General features: G+C 38.1%; 2 protein-coding genes across 7 annotated transcripts in view; both read left to right on the top strand.

The window, feature by feature from the left end:
- The window catches only part of Kcnip4 (potassium voltage-gated channel interacting protein 4), a 998,325-nt gene that overhangs the window by 960,010 nt on the left and 14,688 nt on the right, over positions 1-23,627 (top strand). For all 6 annotated transcript variants that reach the window (XM_051174064.1, XM_051174060.1, XM_051174065.1 and 3 more), the window contains 2 exons: positions 11,158-11,227; positions 19,345-19,415. In XM_051174064.1, coding sequence (XP_051030021.1) covers positions 11,158-11,227; positions 19,345-19,415 — 141 coding nt within the window. The remainder of the gene's footprint in view (positions 1-11,157; positions 11,228-19,344; positions 19,416-23,627) is intronic.
- On the top strand, positions 17,515-18,050 carry LOC127213604 (40S ribosomal protein S18). Its single transcript, XM_051174066.1, has one exon. It carries the CDS (start codon positions 17,552-17,554, stop codon positions 18,008-18,010), a length of 459 nt encoding a protein of 152 aa, XP_051030023.1. The 5' UTR covers positions 17,515-17,551; the 3' UTR covers positions 18,011-18,050.

Genomic DNA, 23,627 nt, shown 5'->3' on the forward strand with positions numbered 1-23,627 from the left:
AGATGTAGATCCAGCAAATATTGATAGCCAACTGAATACTTTACCTACCTTAGATATGGTACAAACATTTGATATTCAGCATAGCTAGCTGGCCTTGAATTATCTAACCTTGTCTGAGACCATCGCATCACACTTGGGCACGTAGGCCATCTCTTTAGTGGAGGGTCACATCACTGATTTTCTGTGTGCTATTACCTTGTGCTTCTGCCCTCTATCATTTGTTGACTTCTCTGTATCCTACAGGTCTCTATTAAAAGTAGCATTCTTCAGGTATCTCTAGAGCCTTTCCAGGTTAAGACCGTCTGTGCTTTCTGATAAAACTAATCACCACAGTAGCGAAATAATTGTTTATACAGCTTGTATTTTGCCTATCAGATATACTCCAAGCTTGACATGGAGGGCCTCTTCCTTAAAACTGGTTGTTTTAATTCCTACTTATTTCCATTCCCTCACATGTAGAGTATATTTCTAAAATACACACTGAAGAGAGCTAGATGTATGATTCAATGAGTGGGGTCCTGGGTACCATTCCCGCTATATGAACATATTTTTTGATGGCTGGTATTAGCTGTCATCTTGTCTACAGATTTGAAGATCACCTGGGAGATGGGCATCTGAGCATGCCTATGAGGGACTGCCTTGATTGCCTTAATTGAAGAAGGAAAACCCACTTTGATATAGAGGACAAGAGGAAACTGAGTGGAGACATGCTTCTTGGCTATGGATGCATTGTGACAAGCTGCAAGCTCCTATTGCCTTGACCTTCCTACTGGAATGTATTGTCCTTGAACTTATGAGCTAAAATACATCCTTTCTCCCTTAAGTTTCTTTTGTCTTAGTATTTTATTACAGCAACAAGAAAGGAAACTAAGAAATATAAATATATGTATGTATGTATATGATTTTTAAAGAAGAAAAATCCCTCAGATAGTAAACTTCTTTGAATTCCCACAGACATATATGACATGAATAGATTTTAAGACAATCTGAAAGATGTCTAAGAAACTGGAAGAATGGTTTGGGGTTCCCAAACCTCTCTGATTAGTGCCTTATAGATTAGTGCAGCACAGCCGTGGGAGCATTTCAAGAGAAGGGTGATTTATCAGGTAAGAGCATCCCTGAACACTCACTGATGCCACAGGCTGAGGAATCGAATGAATTACAAGGGATAGAGGAGAACACAAGCTGACCCATGCACTCTCTCCCTTTCTCTGCTCCATGGCCCCCTGTTACAGGCTGCTGTGTTCGCCTATATGGCCATCCGGAAATCTCTGAATCTGTCAAAGAAGATGAACATTTCCTCCTTTAAGTTGGTTGCTTGGGTATGTTTTTCTTTTGTGAGAAAAACTTAAGAGAAATGTAGTTCAGGATGACACTCGAGTTGGGAAAGCATATTTACTACCATATGCTAATGTTGTTCCTAATGTCTCAGATCTAAGATAAATTCATAATATTGAGAACATAACCCTTAGACCACATTAAGGAAAAATTTTCACACAAGTGATCTTTGTTTGCCTTGAAACAAATAATTGGAACAAGTAGAGGCATCTGAAAATGAACTGTAAATTATATAACACCAAAAAATTAATTTGTTGATATTGAAAGCAGCATTGTGGTTGTTTGTCTAAGAGGAAGTCTTAATTTTAGGAAGTATATGGGGGTAAGAAGTTCTCTGAAGTCAAAGGATTGGATGACTTGTTTAAGAACAAATAAAATATCTTATTTATGAAAAATGAAAACAATGACAAAAGCCAGACAGTGCCTGGGGTACCCCTAGCTGGAGAAACAAACCATCCTGGCATGGCTAATATGTAGTGAAATGTTTCCTAATGCCAGGTGGCTACAGGTTGCATATGATATATCTTATTTTAGATCTCATTAATAAATAGCCACAAGATATGCATACTGATCTCAAAGGTTGAAGTCATTTCCTTATAAAACAATAAAGTGACATTGGACAGCATGACTCCACATCACACTCAAATTCTGGAATTGTTGCCAGTCAATTTGCTAGACTTCTTGTTTCCTAAGACCTACGACTACTGCTGCTGCTATGATTATGTTTATTATTTTGTTCATTAAAACCAATAGTGGCCGTGAATCCGAAAGTAATCAGAAACTTGGGCTGTGCTGTGTTCATGTAACAATCTGGAAAGAATGAAATGATGTCTCTGAGCTCTTATCTCTGAAACAGTTAAGTCCTCTCCGTATTCAGTTTAGGAGCAAGGCTCACTGACACTTTTGGTAAGGAAGGAGTAGCTTTCTTGTCAAAAATGTAGCTGGATATGCACCAAGTTGAGGGAAACATAAACCCTGAAAACTAAGACCAGAAATTGTGAGTCCAGTTAACATAGAGGACGCTACTGCCCTCTTGTGTCTCAGTAGGACATTAAACTATAAAGAATGTTAGAGGGCACCTTTGCTGAGCATGTCACTGGGGCTCCAGGGAGCTCTGGGAAGAGTGCTGTGATTGCTGGCTGGAATTAACAAGGCCCAGCATCAACTATGAGCAAACATATCACAAAAGTGATGGAGAGGGGCTGGTAGCACTCTCTTCTGGAGCCAGGGCGGGAAGAGAACCGAGAGACAGCACAGTTCCAGCAGTGACGTTCTTTGCAATACAGCCTTCTGAGCCTCTGCTAACTGTTCTCTACAGAGAAGAAACTTGAAGAACCATCGGGCAGAGGCAAAGTGGGGATAGAATTCTCTCAAGTCATTGCAGCAGACAGAATGTACTTAGCGGGATAAACTAACGTTACTTACAGCCAAGCTTCAGAGTCTCAGGGATGCTCCAGGAAACTGTAGGTAATAGGAAAGAAGAAATGAAAGAAATGCAGGAACACATGTGTGTGGCCACACACATGCATGCACCTGACTACACATGTTCACCCCCATGCTAGAGCACATGCGTTCATAGACATAAAAGCTTAGCTCTTCCATGCTGTTCTATCCAAAAAAAGTTTCAGTATGATATTGGCTTTTTCCATTTTTACTCTACTTTGCCCAATGTTTAAGTATGGAATTAGTTCTTTTTTTATATTTTTTATTTTTATTTTACATATCTATCCCAGTTCCCTCTTCCTCCCTTCCTTCCTCTCTCCTTCTTTCTTCTCTCCCATCCTCACATTCTACCACTTTCCCCTCCCATCCCCTCCACTCCACATGTAGGTTGATGCCCTCCAGGAGAGGTCATCTAAATCTGTCAAGTCATTTGGAGTAGGTCTAGGACTTCTCTCCTGTCTCTAGGTTAAGGGAGTATCCCTCCATGAGGAACACGCTCCCAAAGTCCCTTTGTGCACCAGGAATACATCTGGGTTCCACTGTCCGAGGTCCCTTAGACTGCTCAGGCCTTCTAGCTGAGACCGATATTCAGGGGGTCTGAGTTGGCCCCATGCTGGATTCCCAGCTATCAGTCTGGGGGCCCGTTAGCTCCTCCTTGTTTGGGTCAACTGTCTCTATGTGTTTCTGTAGCCTGGTCTTGTCCTCCCTCTCTGCATCTGGATTACATTTCGGCTCAGTGTTTAGCTGTGGGTGTCTGCTTCTGTTTCCATCAGCTACTAGATGAGGGCTCCATGGTGGTGGATAAGTTAGTAATTGATCTCATTATCAGGGAAGGGCATTTCTGCACTGTTGCATGCACAACAGCCTTTCCACTGTTGCTCAAATTGTTAGTTGGGGTCAATCTTGTAGGTCTCTGGACATTTCTCTAGGTTTAGTTTTCTCTTCGAACCTATAATGGCTCCCTCTTTTATGGTCTCTCTCTCTCTCTCCCTTCTCTTCTCTTCTCTTCTCTCTTCTATTCCTCCCCTGTCTCAATTTTCCTAGTCCCATATGCTTTCCTCTCCTCCCCTTCTCTTTCTCCTAGTTCCTCTCTGCTCACTACCCCCCCCCATGTGCTCTGGAGAGCTTGTCCCTTATATGAATTTCTTGGAATCTTCCTTGTATCCTTGTTTCTCTGGGGTGAATTATAGGCAGGTGATCCTTTGCTCTATGTCTAAAATCCATATATGAGTGAGTACATACCATGTACCTCTTTTGTGACTGAGTTACCTCATTCAGGATGGTTTCTTCAAGTTCCATCCACTTGCCTACGAATTTCAAGATTCCATTGTTGTTTTTTTTTTCTCTGCAGAGTAGTATTCCATTGTGTAAATGTGCCACATGTTCTTTATCTATTCTTCAGTTGAGGGTGGAATTTGGTTCTTATGGATATTTGAGATATGCTTCTCATCACAACAGCCCAAAAACTCCTGGGGGATGTGGACATGCCTACTGACTTGTCCCTGTATCCCCGGGTCCAATAAATGTTTGGTATAGGAATACTCATTAAAAAAAAAAAAAAAAACTAGTTGTTTCTGTGAATTCATGGGATATTGCAATAAAATTATGCAGTTTTTTTAGTTACAATGTTTGAGAAGAAGCTTAGTAATGTATAGATTTCTGTGTAGTCCAAAAGCAGTTCAAAACCGAAGCCCCCTGATTAAACCTCCGTCTGACCTTGGCAATGTTCCTTATCCTATCCCGAACTCGTTTGTTACAAACCATGTGGGAAAATATCTCCTTGCTATGAGGATTTAATGAGAACATGTTATCTCCTCCACTGCCTGGCTCAGCGCCCAGCAAACTGTGAGCAATCATTAAAAGTTAGTTTTATTCACCCTCCACACCTCCAAACTTCCTTCAACTATTCTTTGGATATACTTTAGGGAATATATTACAAACTCTGAATCTACACAAGACGATTCAACTGTATATATCCATCTATTGTGACAATCACAGATGATATATGTCTATGTCTGGAAGAACCATCACCAAACTCACCTCAACACATGAACTCATTTTTGTATTCACATTCCATCAAAAGATACATAGAATTGTAGGAATATTGAAACTTAGAATAATTTTTATACAAGCAATGGAAAGTCATTCAGTAACATTGCATAAACAATGAGGAATGTGTATGAGTTCACATTAGAAGTTCATCAATGATAGGCCTAATGAAATTATCAAGGATTCAGGACTAGCTAATGTGCCAGATGATGAAAGTTCAATTGCAAGGGAACAGAATGTTGCAAAAGTGCCCAAATACACCTTGCTATACTCATGTGAGCAAATACCTTAGAATATGTTATCCTTCTGACTGAAAAACTCTGACTCTTCATCTTGAGAACTTTTTAACTTGATTTTCTTTTGACATTTCTAGGTTGACGCCATGCAAGGTGAGGATGGGTTCTTCAATTAATAATATCTCTATAATGAAAAAAATAAATAAATACAGGGCACAGCTGAGCATATAGTATCCTATTCGTAACTTTTGCAAACTGAATAAATGTTGCCTTTCCAGCTGGCCCTTAGAATCCTGAGTGACAGCCTTCCCTGAGTCCTCTTACTCTTCAAGCAGTACACTTGAGGGCTGCATTGTAAGCAGTAAACTATTTGTTAGCTTAGCCTCTGCCCTCTGATACACTTGTGAACACGCATTGCTATGAGAACCTGTCATGTCCTGGTGAAAACCCCTGACCATGGCAGGTCATTTGCTTCAGATGTTCCTTCCCAGTGCATCTCCTGGGTCAGGGCTGCATGACATTCTGTATGTGCAGAGTGGTCATGGCTCTCTGCATGTGAGTCTGCACACATCTCACTGTAATGGGTTCTTTAATGACTGTGCTACTTAAGATGGTAACCCCCCCCCCCCGAGGAGCATCAGCACACCATGGACAGCCCAAAGGATATTTATCTCACAAAGGTATTTTAATACAATGCATTTATTTATTTCTGAGACTTTCATACATACAGTCTTATCTATACTCTCTCCCCTTTTAGCTCCTCTAAGATTCTCCCACACTTCCTTCACACTTTGTGCATTCATTTTTTTTTTTTTTTTTTTTTTGGAACCCACTGAGTTCCGGTGCTTCCCAAATCATATACAGAGAAATCCCCCCAACATTTCTACCATAATATTTTAGTTTTGATTACTAGAGGGTTATTGCTACATGTTTTTCATAATTTTGCTGTTATTTAAAACAACTGTTAGATTTGTTTAGTGTGTGTGTGTGTGTGTGTGTGTGTGTGTGTGTGTATTTGTATGATGTCAGGGGTGTGCATGTGTGGCAGTGTGCATGGAAAGGACAACTTGCAGGAGTCAGTGCTCCCTTGCTCCCTATGGCTCTCACAGATCAGACTCAGGTTGTCTTGTCTGGTGGCAAATATCTTTATCCACTGAGTTGTCTCACTGGCCCTATCTATAAATATTTAATTAGAACCTTAAATCTGAGAAAGAGACATCTGATAGAAGACAACTACTCAAGAGAAGGTGACTGAACTAGAAGAGCGAGGCCAATTTTGGAGATACATGTTGTAGTTATTCTCTGTTGTTATGTCTGATCTGCATTTCACCAGAGCTATGACAAGCTTATATGAAATGCTGAGAGGTTTCTTTATGGGGTGAAAATATGAAAAACTCATGATACTTTTCACAAACTAATTTTCTTAGTAATTTCCTGTGAGTACATGTGTCTGCCTCCTGTCACTACACTTCTCATGATGGCTGATGGAGCACTTTTAACACACTTTCACTTATGCAAGCATCACTGGGAATACTTTTCATTTACGTTAGTGAATGAGAAAGGCTCCTGAGTTTCTATTGACATTTATTTCTACAGTCATGACCTTTGTATTCCTCACCTCTCATTTACAATTATAGCATCCTCCTGTATCTGAGAGTCAATGCTGATGATATTAGATTGAATAAACTTCATTTACAATACAAGAGTAGGAGGCCTAATTCGTATCCGCTTAATAAAATCATAGCATTTTATTAGAGCTGTCCTATTTTGGGTTCAAGAAATTTGATAGCTACAATTTAACCTTCATACATTGCATTGATGTTACAGTCACCCATTCTATAAAGGAGTTATGCTTGCCTACATCTTGTTAATATTTAATGATCAATTTACAATGTGCAAAGTGGTGGGGGAGATATCATTGTGTAAGTTTTATTTATGAGTTTCATGCCAGCTCTCTGAGGCCAGTGGTATTTCCATTTTGTAGAGAAATACAATGATACAAGAGGAGAAAACAAATAGTTTAAACTTATACAGCTCCTAAGTGGCATAAAGACTTACATTAAGTTTTCAACTTGACATGGAAACTCAAGACAATTATATTTGTACTATCTTGCTCTAAATATGCCCTAGTAAAAAATATCAACAATTTCAGGGGAAAAAAGGCATTTATGGCATGGCACATGAACCAGGACTATTGGTAAGACTAGGCAGCCCATTATGTAACCATTGTAACTTTATCAATCTTGATCTCCATAACTTTAAAATAGGAGTATGAAATTGAATTATCTTGAAATTTTCTCTGAACGCTGAAGCTTCCTGAATCAGTCACCCATAGAACATGGTCTCTCATTTTCTAATTAAGGGATTGGTGGTAGTTTGCCCTTATGGCAGTTTTGGTCATCTGCAAACTGAACGTAATATTAGCATCCATCCATCCAAATGAGATAACCCTATAAATGGGAAACAATTCCATTAACAGATACCATAGACTAACAAATGAAAAACCCAATGTCAGGTTGTTAGCCAGGGAGGTCCCATAGATATTGACTACCTTCCATAACTTGATATCAGACAATATTGCAGGAGACTTCACATACTTGAATTATAGAACATGAATAAACCAAGCTTATATTGGCCTTGAAACTTCAGCCCTACTGGCTGACTTTCACAGTAAGACAAGTTACTATGGATGTTATCAGAAAAGAAATTACCAGTCTAACCAGCTGAGACCCCTATGAGCTACAATAATATGCTGCTTGACAAATGTTAGAGTAGTAACCACAGTTTTTCGGATTGGATTTAATACCTGCTCCACAAAATGTAATCCATGCCTGGCATTGTAAAGAGATGAAATAAGAGCCTATGGTAGGTAGATCATAGTACAAGGAGAAAACCTATTACTATAACTCTACTAATGGAACCTTAAACCAATCCCCATTGACTTCTTGTTATGCAGATACAGTCCTGAATCTCTCAAATTATGTGTCTTTTTGCAGTAGCCAGCAGTTAATGGTTAACATCTTACCAAGGTGAAGAGAATGAGCAATTGTGAAGCCCCACCAGTCACTAAATGCAACACCTATATTGCACTCTGATCGTTGAGGAAGAGTGGATGGGAAGACTATAAGATACAGAAGCAATACATGACTACAAGGACATGGTGCTTCTCAGACACAAAGGGCTGAGGTACATATGGATTCACAGCAGTTATAGAATTATACCCAAGAACTATGTAAGCACCAGCAAGACAAAAATCTCAGCATGGATGGAGAAGGGAGGGCACGAAATCTCATGCAACCAACTGAAGAGCTTTGGTCAACTGATATCTTCCAGGAAAGGGAGAGTTGTTTTTCTTTAGGAGTGTGAGTACTAACAGGTATAACACAATTCGGTGGATGGTCACACACTCCAGAGTGTATTAGCAGCACTAATACGTCTCAGAGGGCTTTACAAAAATTAAAAAAAGAAAAGGAATAACTATCTTGGGCTCTGTAAAGAAAGTAACATCATCATTTATTTCTATAGTCCAATAAATTATATTTTGTATAAATGCTTATTTTTATAAACAAAAATTAATGTAATAAATGTTAGATTGATATGAAATGTTTACCTGGTGAGACCTACTATATCCTCAATGTCAATGAAGCATTTCATTTAGTGAAAAATTATTTCACCAAACAAAAACATGTGAGTAAGGCAAACATTTATGAGATTATGAGATAATCAGTTTTTACCAGTCCATTCATATTATAAAATATGTTTATCAAATATGCCTCAAGACAACAGGTAGCTGACAAGTTTACAAAATATAGACAGCCCTTTATATTTGACCCTTGTCTTCTGTCAGCATCACTTTAACTGTGAGGACAATTTACAATTCTGACAGTGCAAAAATTTTCCACCTGATGGCAGCCAACCAAATGTTTTCTTTTCCTTTGTGGCCATAAACAGATGGCTCGTGGTTAAATAGCTAATAAATCACAATTTACATGTGTGAGAAGTCTAACCCCAAAGTGTCCATTTTCACTTATAATTGGTCCACTGCTGCCAACAGGAATTATTTACCCAAAACTTTTGAATGATTGAATATTCACATGCTACTTTATTTCTTTTTCTAAGTTGCAGGTGTGGATTTTTAACTCTTACAGATTAACCATGGTTCTCCATAAGAAAAACAAATGTAATTTAGATATGTGTGTGAAGACATCTGTTCACATATGTAAACAGTGGAAGAGGAAATTAGCAAGAGAGAGAGAATGGAAGAGAGAGGAGAGTGGGATGGAGTGAAAGACAGAGAGGAGGAAGAGGAGGAGAAGGAGGGAGAGGAGGAGAAGGGGACTGACTGAGTGACTGACAGATAAAAATACCTTGGAGGCTTTGCAAGCACAGATTCTCAAGTGGAAAGCCAGCAGGCTGAACAATCAGGAAATGTTTGCAGCACAATAAAGGCATCCTTATAAGCCAGAGATGCACCCATGTTGCAGCTGAAGTCTAGGAAGTCTACCAGGGAATCCCCTCCTCCTTAAGACTGCCAGACTTTGCTCTTTTCAAGACTTCAGTGAGACTGAGTGAATCTCAACAGCATCGCAGTGGATAGATTCTTTTAGAAAAGTTCACCAATTTAAGTGCAGATTTCATTCATAAACACTGTCACGGAAACATTCAGAATAAGGTTTGATCTTATTTGAGCCCCAGGTCACAGATAAAAACAGCACATGAACTTAGCCATGGTTTGGTTTGCCTGTTTCTTTATGCTTTTTAATGTTTTTTTTTTTTCTCCTTTCTTTACTCCAATATTCTTAGTTCTTGGAGTCATTACAGATTACCGTTTCCATAGAACTCCTTTCATTTAAAAATAATTGTAATGCCCTGAAAAGTCCTAAGTCTACCTCACTGGATAGCCAAGGACTTTCTGGTTTACCTCTTCACAGGAACAGGGATATTCTGGTAATCTGTCATTGACTGGTTAATATGTTCACAGATTCTGTAAATACACACTCGCATCAAAGCTATCAGTCTAAATTTGTTTGCACAACAAAAGCACTACCTTTCACAGGAACAAATGAGCAAACAGAAAATCCCCCTAAGGAAGCGCATTACAAGTGAAAAACTAACTTGCTTAATGGAATAAACAAAGCCCACAATAGCAGAATAAGCTTATTAGTAAAGTGATGATGGTTTTAAGGCTTAAAAGGATTGTTGGGTGTTTTCAGTAACAAATGCTTTTCAATTTTTTAACTTTCTATACATGTACTGTATTTATCTGTTCTCCCTTTGTTCCCTCCAACCCTTCCAGCTAGTGATATTTATTATTGCTATATATTAAATGTATGTATATACTTATATATGTATGTATATGTATGTATATATATACATATATCCCATTGAATCTATTTAGTGTTGCTTGTGTGTATATGACTTCAGGGCTCACATGTGGTATTGGGTAACTGGTTGAAAGATCATCCCTGAGGAAGACTGACTCTCCCTCTTTCTGCTGCAGTCATTAGATCCCTGTAGCTTTTTATCTAGCTGTGGGTTAGCATTCCCCCATTCTCATGCCTGTCCATTGGATGGTGTTGAAGATGCTAAGAAGGGAGGTGATCACTGAGCTGGCTGTCCTGGGTGCTGTAAGAAAGCAGGCTGAAAGCGCCATAGAGAACAAGCCACTAAGCACAGCTCTGGCAATGCTCCTGTTTCAGTTCCTGCCTCCAGGTTCCTCCCTCGAGTTCCTGCCCTGTTGCCCTTCAGTGATGGGCTGTGAGCTGTAATATAAAACCATTCCTCCCAACGTTGATTTTGGTCCCAGATCACAGCAATGAAATGCAAATGAGGGCAGTGCGCAATATGAAAAGATATTTAAACCTTCATTTCAAGTTTTTTATTCCTTGAATACGTGGAGGAAGCAATACTCCATTCCCTCCCTATTGCAGTGTGTGTGTGTGTGTGTGTGTGTGTGTGTGTGTGTGTGTGTGTGTGTTAATGATGGTTAACCTTCTCTGTGCATCTTTGCATAGCAGCCAGTTCTACTCAAAATGTACAAAATCACTTTTATGAAGATTTTGCTGATATTACTTCTTGCTGCTTTCTCTAGGAATGCCCCAGTGGTGTTGTTAATGAAGAAACCTTCAAGGAGATTTACTCCCAGTTCTTCCCACAGGGAGGTAAGTACAAATGAGGACCTGTTAACATAGTCACAGACCTACAGTTCTTCGTGCAATCTTGAGTTTGGTTTAATCTTTCATAGTGTGGCTCTACATTTTTAGTCTTCGTGTGAAAAGTATTAATGCACAGTAAAGAAGCTCATGGAATTTTGAGTGTATTATAAAAATAAGCTACATTAAAATCGTGGCATCTTTAAAAGCTATTTCTCACTGTATTCAAAGTAATCCCATGTGTCCAGCACGATGACTCTAACATGCACACTGCTTTCTGACCTTTATTAGGAGGCTTAAGGCTCTATCGAGCCCATCATGGTACTCATTTGATTTTTCTCAGCTCTCAGAATTAGGGCAAATACCATTGCCTTCAATTTATAGTTGTGAAATCTGGGGCTTAGCAAAGTTAAATGATTTGATTAGTGTCCATATTAACTCAGTGGTAGATCTGGGTTATAACCTAGATATTTTTTTTTTTTTGGTGTATGTAGCTCTAGCTAGTGTACTTCTTGCAATCTCCTTTTCCTTTCAGTAACTTCTTACTTTAACTTCCCACCTGAGAAAATTAATCAAAATCTAGCTATGATTTTAGTTGTAATAAACTCAGCACAGTAAAATGGTGAAGAGATGCATGTGCTTCTGTGTCTTCTCCAGCTCAACATTGAAACCAGCTACACATAAGGAGAAACCAGAGCAAAAGGATGTGGCCCCTCTCCAAATATAAGATCCTACAGTCAGTCTCCTTAGCAGGAAGGCAATATAAATCAGAGTCAATATAAAGTATGGCCTATGAGATGTGGAGTTATAAATAGTACTGTGTGAACAGCTACAAGAGTAATTAGATGTTCTGCTGAATAATGGGCAATTAAAATAATTTAATATATGCCTAGCTCTGGAAAGCTGTTTCCTTCACCACTAAGCCCCCTTGCTTGTGGTTTTTATTTCCTATAAATATGGAAATCGCTATAGAGAGAGACAAATACACTTCTAGAGTACATACTTCAGTCATCCACAGCCTCATCATCCTCTCAGGAATCTTCCTGTTAAAGATGATGTCTTTCAGTTTTAGAGGGCAGCAGGCATCCCTGAGTCTAGATAAAAGGAGTGTAAGCAAAGAGACAACCTACAAACAAAGGTGACAATTTGTGGGGGAAATGACAGGAATTTAATAATTAACAGAGTTGTATAGTAGAAAAAAAGAAAGCATTAGTGACAATAACCAGAAGTCTGTCATGGTTACCAGGTAATTTACTACAAGAAGATTTGGGTTATAATGATACCAATATTGAACAAATCACATTGAAGTAGCCTGTGAGCACTTGGTATCAAGAAATCAGTAAAAAGGGAGATCAGAAGAGAAGTCAGGAAAAATGACAGAGATTTGGAGCTTATTAGCAATGAAGTAATGAGCTGGCCCACATTGAGATTACTTGGAACAGTGTGTTCATATGATGTGAGAAACCTCACAAGTCAAGAATGGGGAACTGGAAGGAAATAAATCCGTGGAGGATACAGAACTGACCATTAGAGTCATAGAAGTAAGTGCAAGGAAAACTTGCAGACCAGAAGATGAGAAACTGGAGACATTAATTCAGTATCTTCCAGGGAGGTCAGGATATGAATACATCCTTGGGACATAGCAGCATGGAGAAGGACATGCAAGTCATTGCTGAGCTTATCTGAGACAGTTTCATAAAGGTTATCAGGCATAAACAAGAACCCAGCTTCAAAGGCTAAGGGGGTAAATAGGAAGTATGCAGACAATGACAACCAGAAGAGAAAGTGCTTGAAGACAACTAGTCAGGGAGTAGTAAGAGGTATAGAGAAACCAGAAAGGCACCAGGCAGATATAGAGGATAAATTTGTTTTGTTTTGTTTTGTTTTTAATATAGCAAAAGCTGGAATGTTGCATACCAAAAAAGATAATTGCAAAGAGAGAACTTAAGTAGCTTTATGCAGAAGGCTTATAACACATATTCAGTAAATAGTGATAGAATGAGCCTAGCAAGTACATAAATTAGAGTCTAGAAATATTTTACGGGACTAAGGTGATACCTAGCCTTTCATTTTGCTGTGAAGTTTATTCAACATAGGAGGCTACTACTGCCTCTTTCTGTGCATGTGGCATGAGTATTATTTTCTAAGAATATAACTCACAGCATCCCAGGAAGTTATCTGGTCCTTAGGCAGGTGTAACTTAGAGGTTAACTTTTGGGCATTAAAATACAAATTCATAAACTCATTTTGAAGCAAATGTAACTCCTAAATATTAATTGTTTCATATAAAAATTAGGTTGTCTTTAGTCTAGTTTATAATTCATTTAGTTGTGGGCTTTTCAGTGATTTTTCAGACAACTCTGTATTTATTAACAAAACAAAGTTTTAGGAAAAGCGGTCTTTTAAAAGAATTAAAATTCTAGTGGGCACTGGTGGTGCATGCCTTTAATCCAAGCACTCGAGAGGCAGAGACAGGTGGATCTCTGTGAAGTCAAGATCAGCCTGGTCTACAAGAGCTAGTTCCAAGACAGGCTTCAAAGCCAAAGAGAGACCTTGTCTCAAAAAAATACTTTAAGAAAAACAAATTAAAATTCTAATAAAACAAAGGCAGTCTTTACTAGATGGAAATAGATGTATTGCTCAATAACTGTTTTGTAACTTGAATTCAGAGAAGCAGCATATCTTGTTAGACACGGGCAACTATTTGCTAAACCTCCTGTCCCAGTTTGGTTTCTTTTGCTGGGATAAAACACTCTGACCAAATACAACATGAGAGAAAAGGGCTTATTTCATCTTACACTTCCAGTTCATATTTTATCATTGAGGAAAGTCATGACAGGAACTCAAGGCAAAAGCACACACACACACACACACACACACACACACACACACACACACACACACACACACACACACACAAAACAGTCCTGGCCTATCTGCCTAGGAATGGCACTCCCTACAGGCCAATCTGACCTGGCAATTCACCATGTAAGGTTTGCTCTTCCCAGGTGAATACAGGTTGTAGTAAATTGCTAGCTGAAGCTAAATATGATACAACATATTCCATGGTTGTAACATTGCAATGACCCAATTTTCTACATTAATGAAAGATTAAACTGGGAACCTGGGGTGTAGATCAAGTAATGGGCTTATTTACCATTTATAAGGCCGTAAATTTGATCCCCAATACTAAATGGAAGATGGAGAAGGGAGAGAAGATTTAGTACCATCTGACCATCTGATTATTTCATTAAAATCTAAATTACTTTAACATTTTTAAGGAAATGTCATGTGTACTGTCTTTGTGTCTACTACCAACATAAAACAAGGTATAAATATCAAAGCACAATCACAGATGGAAAACATTGTTATTATTTTTTAATCAAAGCTATTACAAAGTACAGATTAGGTAGCACTCCACATTAAAATGCAAACTTTATTCAAAAAATAGTTTTGCATTAGAGAATATCTACTAAACAGAAAAATCTACATTGCAAAGGATTCTTCTCAAAAACTCAAAGGGATCTGAGGCAGAACAATCACTTTCTGTCTCTTAAAAATTCTTTGATTATTCATGTTAATTGAATGCATAAATCTAAAGGTACATCATTGAAGAGAATGAAATATCTCTAAGAATGATGACTTACCATTTAAAAATTAATAAGATGCATGAAAATTACATCTCACAGTGATGATTGCAAAGGAAAAATGTTCCCAGGAAGAACACAATCTCCCATGGCAGGCAGATTCATATTGTAGCTGTCTACATCTCCCATGGAGTCATAATTTATTCAGCTTGATAGTCTGAGAGCAACAGGTTTCTGTCATTGTGAACAATAACAAGAAAGCATCTATAAATCACCACATACCACCATATCCTGCACATTGTCGCTTATACAGAAACCTCTGTCCAATGTGGATTATGTCAGCTTTCTGGCTCTTTCTAAGGCATAGTGAGAGTTTACCAAACATGGCTTGTTTGGTGTTCTGCATGGATGTCAACACAGCCATAATGAAGAGAGCACCTCCCAGGGGGGATAAAGCATGCCTATCATAAAGTAATGAGATGAGGAAAGGGTTGCTAGTGCTGTTGCCTGTGTGTTCAGGTGTTTCTCTATATGCAGTAGAAGCATTAAGTGTATAATTCTTAGCACATTAACCATTACAACATCTTTGGGGAAATGAAGGTTTCTAGACTATCTCTGCTTATGTTATGGATCTTTGCACATACGTTAATTATGCTGGATTCCCAGTTAGCAGATATTAAAGAGATGTGAATAATCTCGAGCCAGAAAGACTTATCTACAAATATACACTATGAAGTCATCTTATATAAAGCACTTGAGGCACATGCATGCCTTCTATGAATATAAAGATTAAATTAAATGATAAAGAATGTACAAATTACTATATGATAAATGTATTTCTCATTCCAGGTTACTATATAACCATTTTCAGTGCTGTTATTAGGAAGAATTGAGAACTAGTATGTTATTGTTGCTGATATTTTTGAGGATATAGGGTGCTTGAACCCAAGATCTTTTGTGGGATAAACACATTTTCTATCATTGAATTCCATGCCTAGTCTTAGAGGACTCAATAACAGAGACTACTATTCACACATATAGATCTACCTTACCAGAATGGCAATGCCATGGATTGTGTATTTAAATATTTTAGACTACTGCCATACCTTATGCTTGAATCCAGGGGATGGAGTTTAGGTGGGAACAAAGAACACCATCAAATTGATTTCACTCCTCAAACCTGGGATGTTATCATGGCTCAAGAGGTTTGATCAAACAATTAGTTGAGACCCAATCATTAGAACAATAATGATAACTAATTTTCACTTAGCATCTAACAGCTTTCTGTGACTATTGTAAACTCTCTGTATATGTAATAGCTCATTCAAACTTCATGATGTTGCTACAAAGTTCATACTAGTGTTGCTCTTTCTTTACAGATGAGGAGACTGAGTCACAGAAATGTTGACTGTCTCAATGCCACAGCATTAACCTTTGAAAGAGCTGAGTCTCAGATTCAAGCACTCTGATTATATTATTCTATTAGCCAAATCTCCCTGCATGATAAACCTAGGCTGGAAAAACCTAGGGTAAATTTCCAAGAGCACTGTCAAGGTGCACTGAGGGGCAAGAAGTCCTCTAAACGACATCAGTGGAACCATGAGAGTGGCATTACCACACATCAAGCTTTGAAATTAGTGAAACATCATTTGAGAAGAATAATTATTACACACTTATATTGTGTTGCTTTTTAATTAAAAATTGCAAGCATCGTCTGTTATGAGCCATTATTCATGGTGCATTTTGCTTGGCAAGGTAAAGATATTTACCTTGATTATTTACACAGGTGACAAGAGACTCACTTAATTAAGTTCATTATAAACTATGTAAAACTTAGTTTTTTATCCCCTGGAAATAATTTTAACAAACCATCTATAAACCTCCTTGGAGCTGTAAGGAGTTTATGAAGTAAGTGGAAAGTACTATAGAGTACAAACCAACTTTCCAAACCTGAATATGCTGCCAAGTCTTCATTACTCTACAATAAAATGTCCCAACAACTGCACTAAGTGATTTGCAACCAAATCGCTGGTCCCATATCCAAAAATATCTTCTTCCTAGGAGTTATCAACACCACACAGGCATCACTCTAAATAGTGCCTCTTTTTCATACTGTGAACTCAATTTGGGTGCCTGGTTAACTGATTTAAAATAAAGCTAATGGGACTGAGAAGATAGCTTAATTGCCTAATTGCCCAAGTGTTTAGAGCTGATATTTGATTCCTTATACTCACATAAATGCCAGGTGTGGTGAACGCATAAACAGATGCCTCCCAAAGGCTCATGGCCAAATAGCCTATCTGGAATGGTGAGTTCCATGTTCAATGAGAAACTAACTGAACTAACTGTCTCAAAAACTAAGGCATAAAGTAATAGATAAAGATATCCAACATTGACACCTTGTGTCCATTTATGCATGCAAATACAATGCACATCCAGGCATGAAACACACATACACACACACACACACACACACACACACACACGGGTGGGGGGGCAGAGACAGAGAGACAGAGAGAGAACAACGCATTTGGCTGAAGTCAGTGTTGCATTATACTGTATTTAGCAAGGAGATATGAGTGCTACCATCATTTTTAAGAAACTGAGTGTGCAGTCCTCTTTGAGATGTGAGGCCTTCATGTTATTGACCAATGACTTTGATGAAACATTGAGGTAAAACATTCCTTAGAAGGCTCACAATCGCTCTTCCACGGGAGGCCTACACGCTGCCGATTCTGCTGCCGCCATGTCTCTAGTGATCCCTGAGAAGTTCCAGCACATCCTGCGAGTACTCAACACCAACATGGATGGGCGGCGGAAAATAGCCTTTGCCATCACCGCCATTAAGGGTGTGGGGCGGAGATATGCTCTTGTGGTGCTGAGGAAAGCGGACATTGACCTCACCAAGAGGGCTGGAGAGCTCACAGAGGATGAGGTGGAGCGCGTGGTCACCGTCATGCAGAACCCACGGCAGTACAAGATCCCAGACTGGTTCTTGAACAGACAGAAGGACGTGAAGGATGGCAAGTACAGCCAGGTTCTGGCCAATGGTCTAGACAACAAGCTACATGAGGACCTGGAGCAGCTGAAGAAGATCAGAGCCCACAGAGGGCTGCGCCACTTCTGGGGCCTTCGTGTCCGAGGTCAGCACACTAAGACCACTGGCCGCCGGGGCCATACTGTGGGTGTATCCAAGAAGAAATGAGTCTCTGGGCCTTCACTGTTAATAAATAGTTTATATACCTGTGGGAATAAAAAAAAGAAGGCTCACAATCTGCAGAGTGCAGAGAGAAATGTTAATGTCCTCTGGAAGAATGTAGAAACTTTGAAAGAAGAAGAGCAGCTGTACTTGTTTAGATTTGAAAAAGTAATTCCCTATCCCTGCTACTCTGACTTAGTTCTTTGACAGTCTTTTAAAATCAATTCATAATGTCAAAAAAAAAGGAAGAGAGGTTATAGTAAATCCCAGTAAAAATAAAAACCAAAAGTCACAACATAAAAATTAATGAGCTTTTAAGCAGAAGATAAAGGACTAGAAGCAAAAGGCAGAAAGGTTACATTTTTGTAGGGTGTAGAATAAAGGCTAAAACCCACGAGGTGAAGCATTTAACATAATCATGTAAATTTGACCAAGAATTGAGCACAAAAGCACTTAAAGACTAAAGCTAGGCATTAAGAAAAGAAAACAGAGAGAAATACTTTTTAAATGAAATCTGAAGAAAGCACAGAGATTAATGGACAAAAGAAAATGAAAAGAGAGGATGGGAGGAGACATGAGAAACAACCAGGAGGAAGAGTTAGATTTCATAGACCCTTCAGTGACTTTAGACTACACCCAGACAAAGTGGGGATACTGAGTCATTCATATTTGTCCTTATTACATACAGCATTGAATCCAACCCACGACACCAACAGGATAGTGGCACCCTATTGAATAAAATGACATGTAAATAGGAATCTCAGGGTCTATAAAATCCCCTACATCTTTACCACCAGAAGCTTCCTGAGTCACCACTGTCCCAAAGCCACTTTTATTGGTCATGGGACAACCTCAGAATCTTCATATCACATATATACCTCTTAGTGACTATGTGACATTGGGCAAGTTTCTCAACCTCCTTAAGTCCAAAAATACTTCTTTGAGCTATAAAACAATGGCAATACTAATAATGGCAGTGGTATTCATGATATCAACTCATCTGTGTTTCATCAGTTTGGCGTCTTACTTCTTTATATATGGAGATACAATTTCACCAAGCACCATGTCCAGACATGTCTCCATAATCTTGGCATCCACCTATGGGACCAGTAGTCATTTCAGGGTTGGGATCAACATATATGATCTCATATGTTGAGATTAATCCTAGCCAGAGGCTCACAGAAAATGTTTGCCACCAATGACCTCATGATGTAGCTCATTCCTGTGAATTTTAAGTTGCAGTTCGCTAAAGAAAGGGTTGTTACAGAGATCAAATGCATAAGTTAAAAAAAAGGGTGGATTATAGAAACACTAAATGATACCCTTTTTTGATCTTTCAGACTCCACAACGTATGCACATTTTCTGTTCAATGCATTTGACACAGACCACAATGGAGCTGTGAGTTTTGAGGTAAGCCTTAAATTGCTATTCTACATTTGACTTAAGACATTCTGAAAAGGATTTTGATCTTTGCAGCACAAAAATTAGGGCGTTGATATTTGCTCATTTTTGATAGGATCAAGGACACATCCTTCTTCTTTATTATGTTGCAATGTCATTATTCTTATCTTCCAAAGGTGGACAGAAACATGGTATTTTGCTATCAGTGTTTCAAAAGTTTGTGTTCAATTTTGCATGTACATTAACCTATTGTCAATGACATGGGGTAATATATAGCAATGCTTTTATAATATTTATGGAAAATACTTGTAATTATGTTTATGGTTTATATTGATTTGGGATATTAATTATGACAATTATATGTTATCTGCATATTGGTATAATGCCTTTACTTTCCATATAAACTATTAAGTTCATAAATATCAATAAATACTGATTGAAAATCAAATTTTAAACTAGGTTACTGTATTTATATTTCTAAATTAACTAACTACCTGGAAAGTATTTAGAAGATAGAAATGGCTTGGAAACAAACACATTTGTATAGCAACATCCAACAGAATCCTGGGAAAAAATAGCACAGACATTCTGATTTTGAGATAAAGGAAAATAGAAATTTTCTGGAATTTGCTTAAAGGTGAACAATAGAATGAATAAATCAGAGGGTTTTGATTACGACTATATCCAACATCCTTCTTGTTACCAAGTGGCTGTGGGACTCTCTTGATCTTAATATTCATATCATTAGAACACCAGCTCAGAATACAAAGGGAAAAGTTATAATGGGAGTGTTGGATTTGGCTCTGGGCCTGACACCAAATAAATGCTCAATATTTATTAGATTTTATCTATAGCATTTATTATTTAGGAAGTTTTCTAATGAAACTAATTAATTCTGGCATTTATCAGCACATTGCAATAGAATACACATTATCTAGAATCTTTCAACATATTCAGGCAAATACCTAGATGCCTACTCTGTGATATTATGAAAGACTTTATCTCATTCTAATAAGTATTTACTGTATTAAGTACTTAAATGTTAGTGACAATAGATATTCAATGATAAAAAACAATCTCATGCTTATTTAGCTTTCATTATTTTAGGCATCATATTGAGTTAATTATATAATATTAACTTCTATAACCCTTCTAGTTACTATGGTAATCTCCTTATAGCAAATAGGAAGGGAGTCAAAAATTTAAGTATCCAGCCATAGTTACACAGTTAGAATATGTAACACTCAAGATTGAAATTCAGACTGTCTGTCCTCAAACAGTGGTTGGCACACACATAATTCTCCAGTTTCATATACATCACACACCTGAAATCTACACAACTCATTAAAGAAACTTCATATTTCAGAATTATAACAGCATGACTAGATAGCAAATAGTGTATAAACATACAGCACATACATAGTATTAATTTCTCTAACAAAGTCTACAGTGAGCTATAGTCAAATATGTTATATATATTCAACAAAATATGGTAGAGAGTCACAGCAGCTGTTGTCCATTGATGTTCCCAGCCTCTCTTGAACTGAGGTGGGATTTAACTCAGGTTTTATAGACAGAGAGGAGTGGGAATAATTTTCCATTTTAGCTCCTCTGTGGATACAGCAAGATCAAATGTGTCAGAAGTCCATTCAGCACAATAGAAGGGACCTTGATTCTTGATGATCCAGAGTCCCCTTTACTGTATTTTATAGTGTATAAGCTATAAATTATCTCTTTCTTTGAGGTCACTGATGAAGCTCTTAGTGTCCTTAGATTAAGGAAGCAAATGATGATGATATGCAGATAGGTAGTTAGATGGTAGCTAGAGGATATATAAGAGATAGATGATGGTTGATATAGAGATAATAGATAAATTGATAGATGATGGATAAGAGATAAAGAGATGAGGTAGATAGTAAAGGTAGATGGTTGGTAGAAGATAGATGGATAGATAGAGAGAGAGAGAGGGAGAGATAGATAGATAGATAGATAGATAGATAGATAGATAGATAGATATTTGCACTACTTTAGTTCAAGCTTTGGCACTAGGATACCTCAAATAAATTTTAGCACTAACCTTCAGCATCTCTCCCACTTTCCCAATATTTTTAAGTTCCTAATTTTTAAATAATCAAATAGAAAATGAGATGTGAACTCTTCGCTATGTGTTAGAGACAAGGTACTGAGGCATATGAAAGGCAGATTAGTCAGGCTGTTAAATAAGTAAGTAGGACTCAGGAGTGAGTCCTCCTCATGTCAAGCAAAGTCTCTGAAACCTGAGGTCTTAGTCAGCAGCCAGCAACCTTTCCTTAAAGTACCAAATATTCTTGATTTTGCAAACCATGGAGCCCATTGCAGTCCATTCTACCAAATACCCAATTCTACCATTATCACCTCCAGGAAATTCACATTGCTGAGAATTTCCCCAGGTTGCTCGTTCCACTGAAACTGAGTTTAAATGTTCTTTCTGTCAGAATAATTCTGACATGAGCACAATTGCTACTATGAGAAATTGATGAGTTTGAGCTGAAAGGAAATGCTATTCGTAGACAACTCAATTCACATGGAAAATGGCGTGAGAGGCACCCCTGGAGCTAGTCAGTGGAGGCATTACCCCAAACTAATAGCTCTGTTATTCAGTGTTGACAAAAAAACATTTTTATACAAATATCAGTTAAGTTTATGGGAAAACTTTTTAGATGTGCCACTTTCTTAAATGGCATAACTATTTTTCTTTGAAATGTTAGAAGGGACTTATTTAAGGCAATGTTTTTCATTGCTTAAGAATCTCAGTTTTACAACTTCATGTATCTTTGGGTTTTACACACACACACACACACACACACACACACACACACACACACACACACAATTTCCTCTGTGTATAGAATTCTATTATTGTTGCTTTTTGATCCTTCCAGGGGCCTTTGCTCTCACTGAAGGCATCCCTCTATCATCCATTTAACAAATACCCATCGAGTGCACTATGTGCCAAACACCCTTCAGCACACTAGAGGCAGAGGTGAACAAAACAGGGAAAATTGCTTGCCTTTGTACAAGTTGCATTTCCCAAGTTTGTGACAAATTTCTATATACCACACCTGTTTTCAGTGTCAGGGTTCGTCACCTGGACCCCATTCAAACATTCTGTGGATTCCCCAGGACTGGGGTCCTGCTGCATGTAGTGTAGCTTTTCTTATCATCTTGTAATTCTAGCTTCCTCCTTTATTAACAACAGAGGTCCAACACCTCCTGACCCAGATGCTCTCCCCTCCATTTCCTGTCACCTCCAAGTGCATGTCCTTTGACTCCCTTATGGCAAAGGCCTTCATATTCACTGAAAGTTTGGAAACAAAAGGACAAGAGAAATATATACACAAATATCTGTAACTGCTCCCATGGTCTGATGACCAATCTCTTCTGTTTAACTCACTTTATACTAACTGTTTAATATTAGCTATGTTTTGCACTTACACACAAATGCAGATAGCATAGAAATCCCATATGACATGTCCTTTCCTCTGTTATATCCTGAGTTAATAGGGTTAATAATCCAGTGAATGAGCTAATATGAATACAATATTATTAACTAAATTCCATGCTATATTCAGATTTCTTTGGATTTTACCAGATGTCCTTTGTCTGACCCAGTACCCCATTTAGGATTACATCTCATTTAGCCTGGGCTACATTTCATTTAGATACAATGTCACCTTAGACTCTTGTTAACATTGAGTTTCTTAGGCTTGCCTTGTTTGTAACTATCTTGACATTTTTGCGGAAGTATTGCTCAGTTATTTGGTAAATGTCCTTCAGTTCAGATTTTTATGATGGTTCTCTAATGATTAATTGGGGTTATTGGTTTGGGAAAGGAAGAGTGCAGAGGGAGAGGGCTGTTTTATCACACAGAATGATTTCAGACTGTCAAAATGATTTATGATTGTTGGTACTGACCTTGTCTAACTGCTTAAAATGGTATTTGTCAAGTTTCGTAGAGCAGCGTCTCTCCATTTGCAAAACAATGCTCTTTAGAAAGAAGTCATTGAGAAAAAGCCACATGTAAGGGCAGCAAAGGAGGTAACTTAGTCATTTGGGACTCTACATGGACAATCTGTCCTTCTATCTCCAGGCAGTAATAAATAAATGCAACACTTATTTATAGTACTATGGACTCATGGGTATTTATTTTATATCCTACATTAAAAGCTGGTGTGACTTTAC

The sequence above is a fragment of the Phodopus roborovskii genome, unplaced genomic scaffold, assembly GCF_943737965.1.
Source record: "Phodopus roborovskii unplaced genomic scaffold, PHOROB, whole genome shotgun sequence".
Taxonomy (NCBI): Eukaryota; Metazoa; Chordata; class Mammalia; order Rodentia; family Cricetidae; genus Phodopus; species Phodopus roborovskii.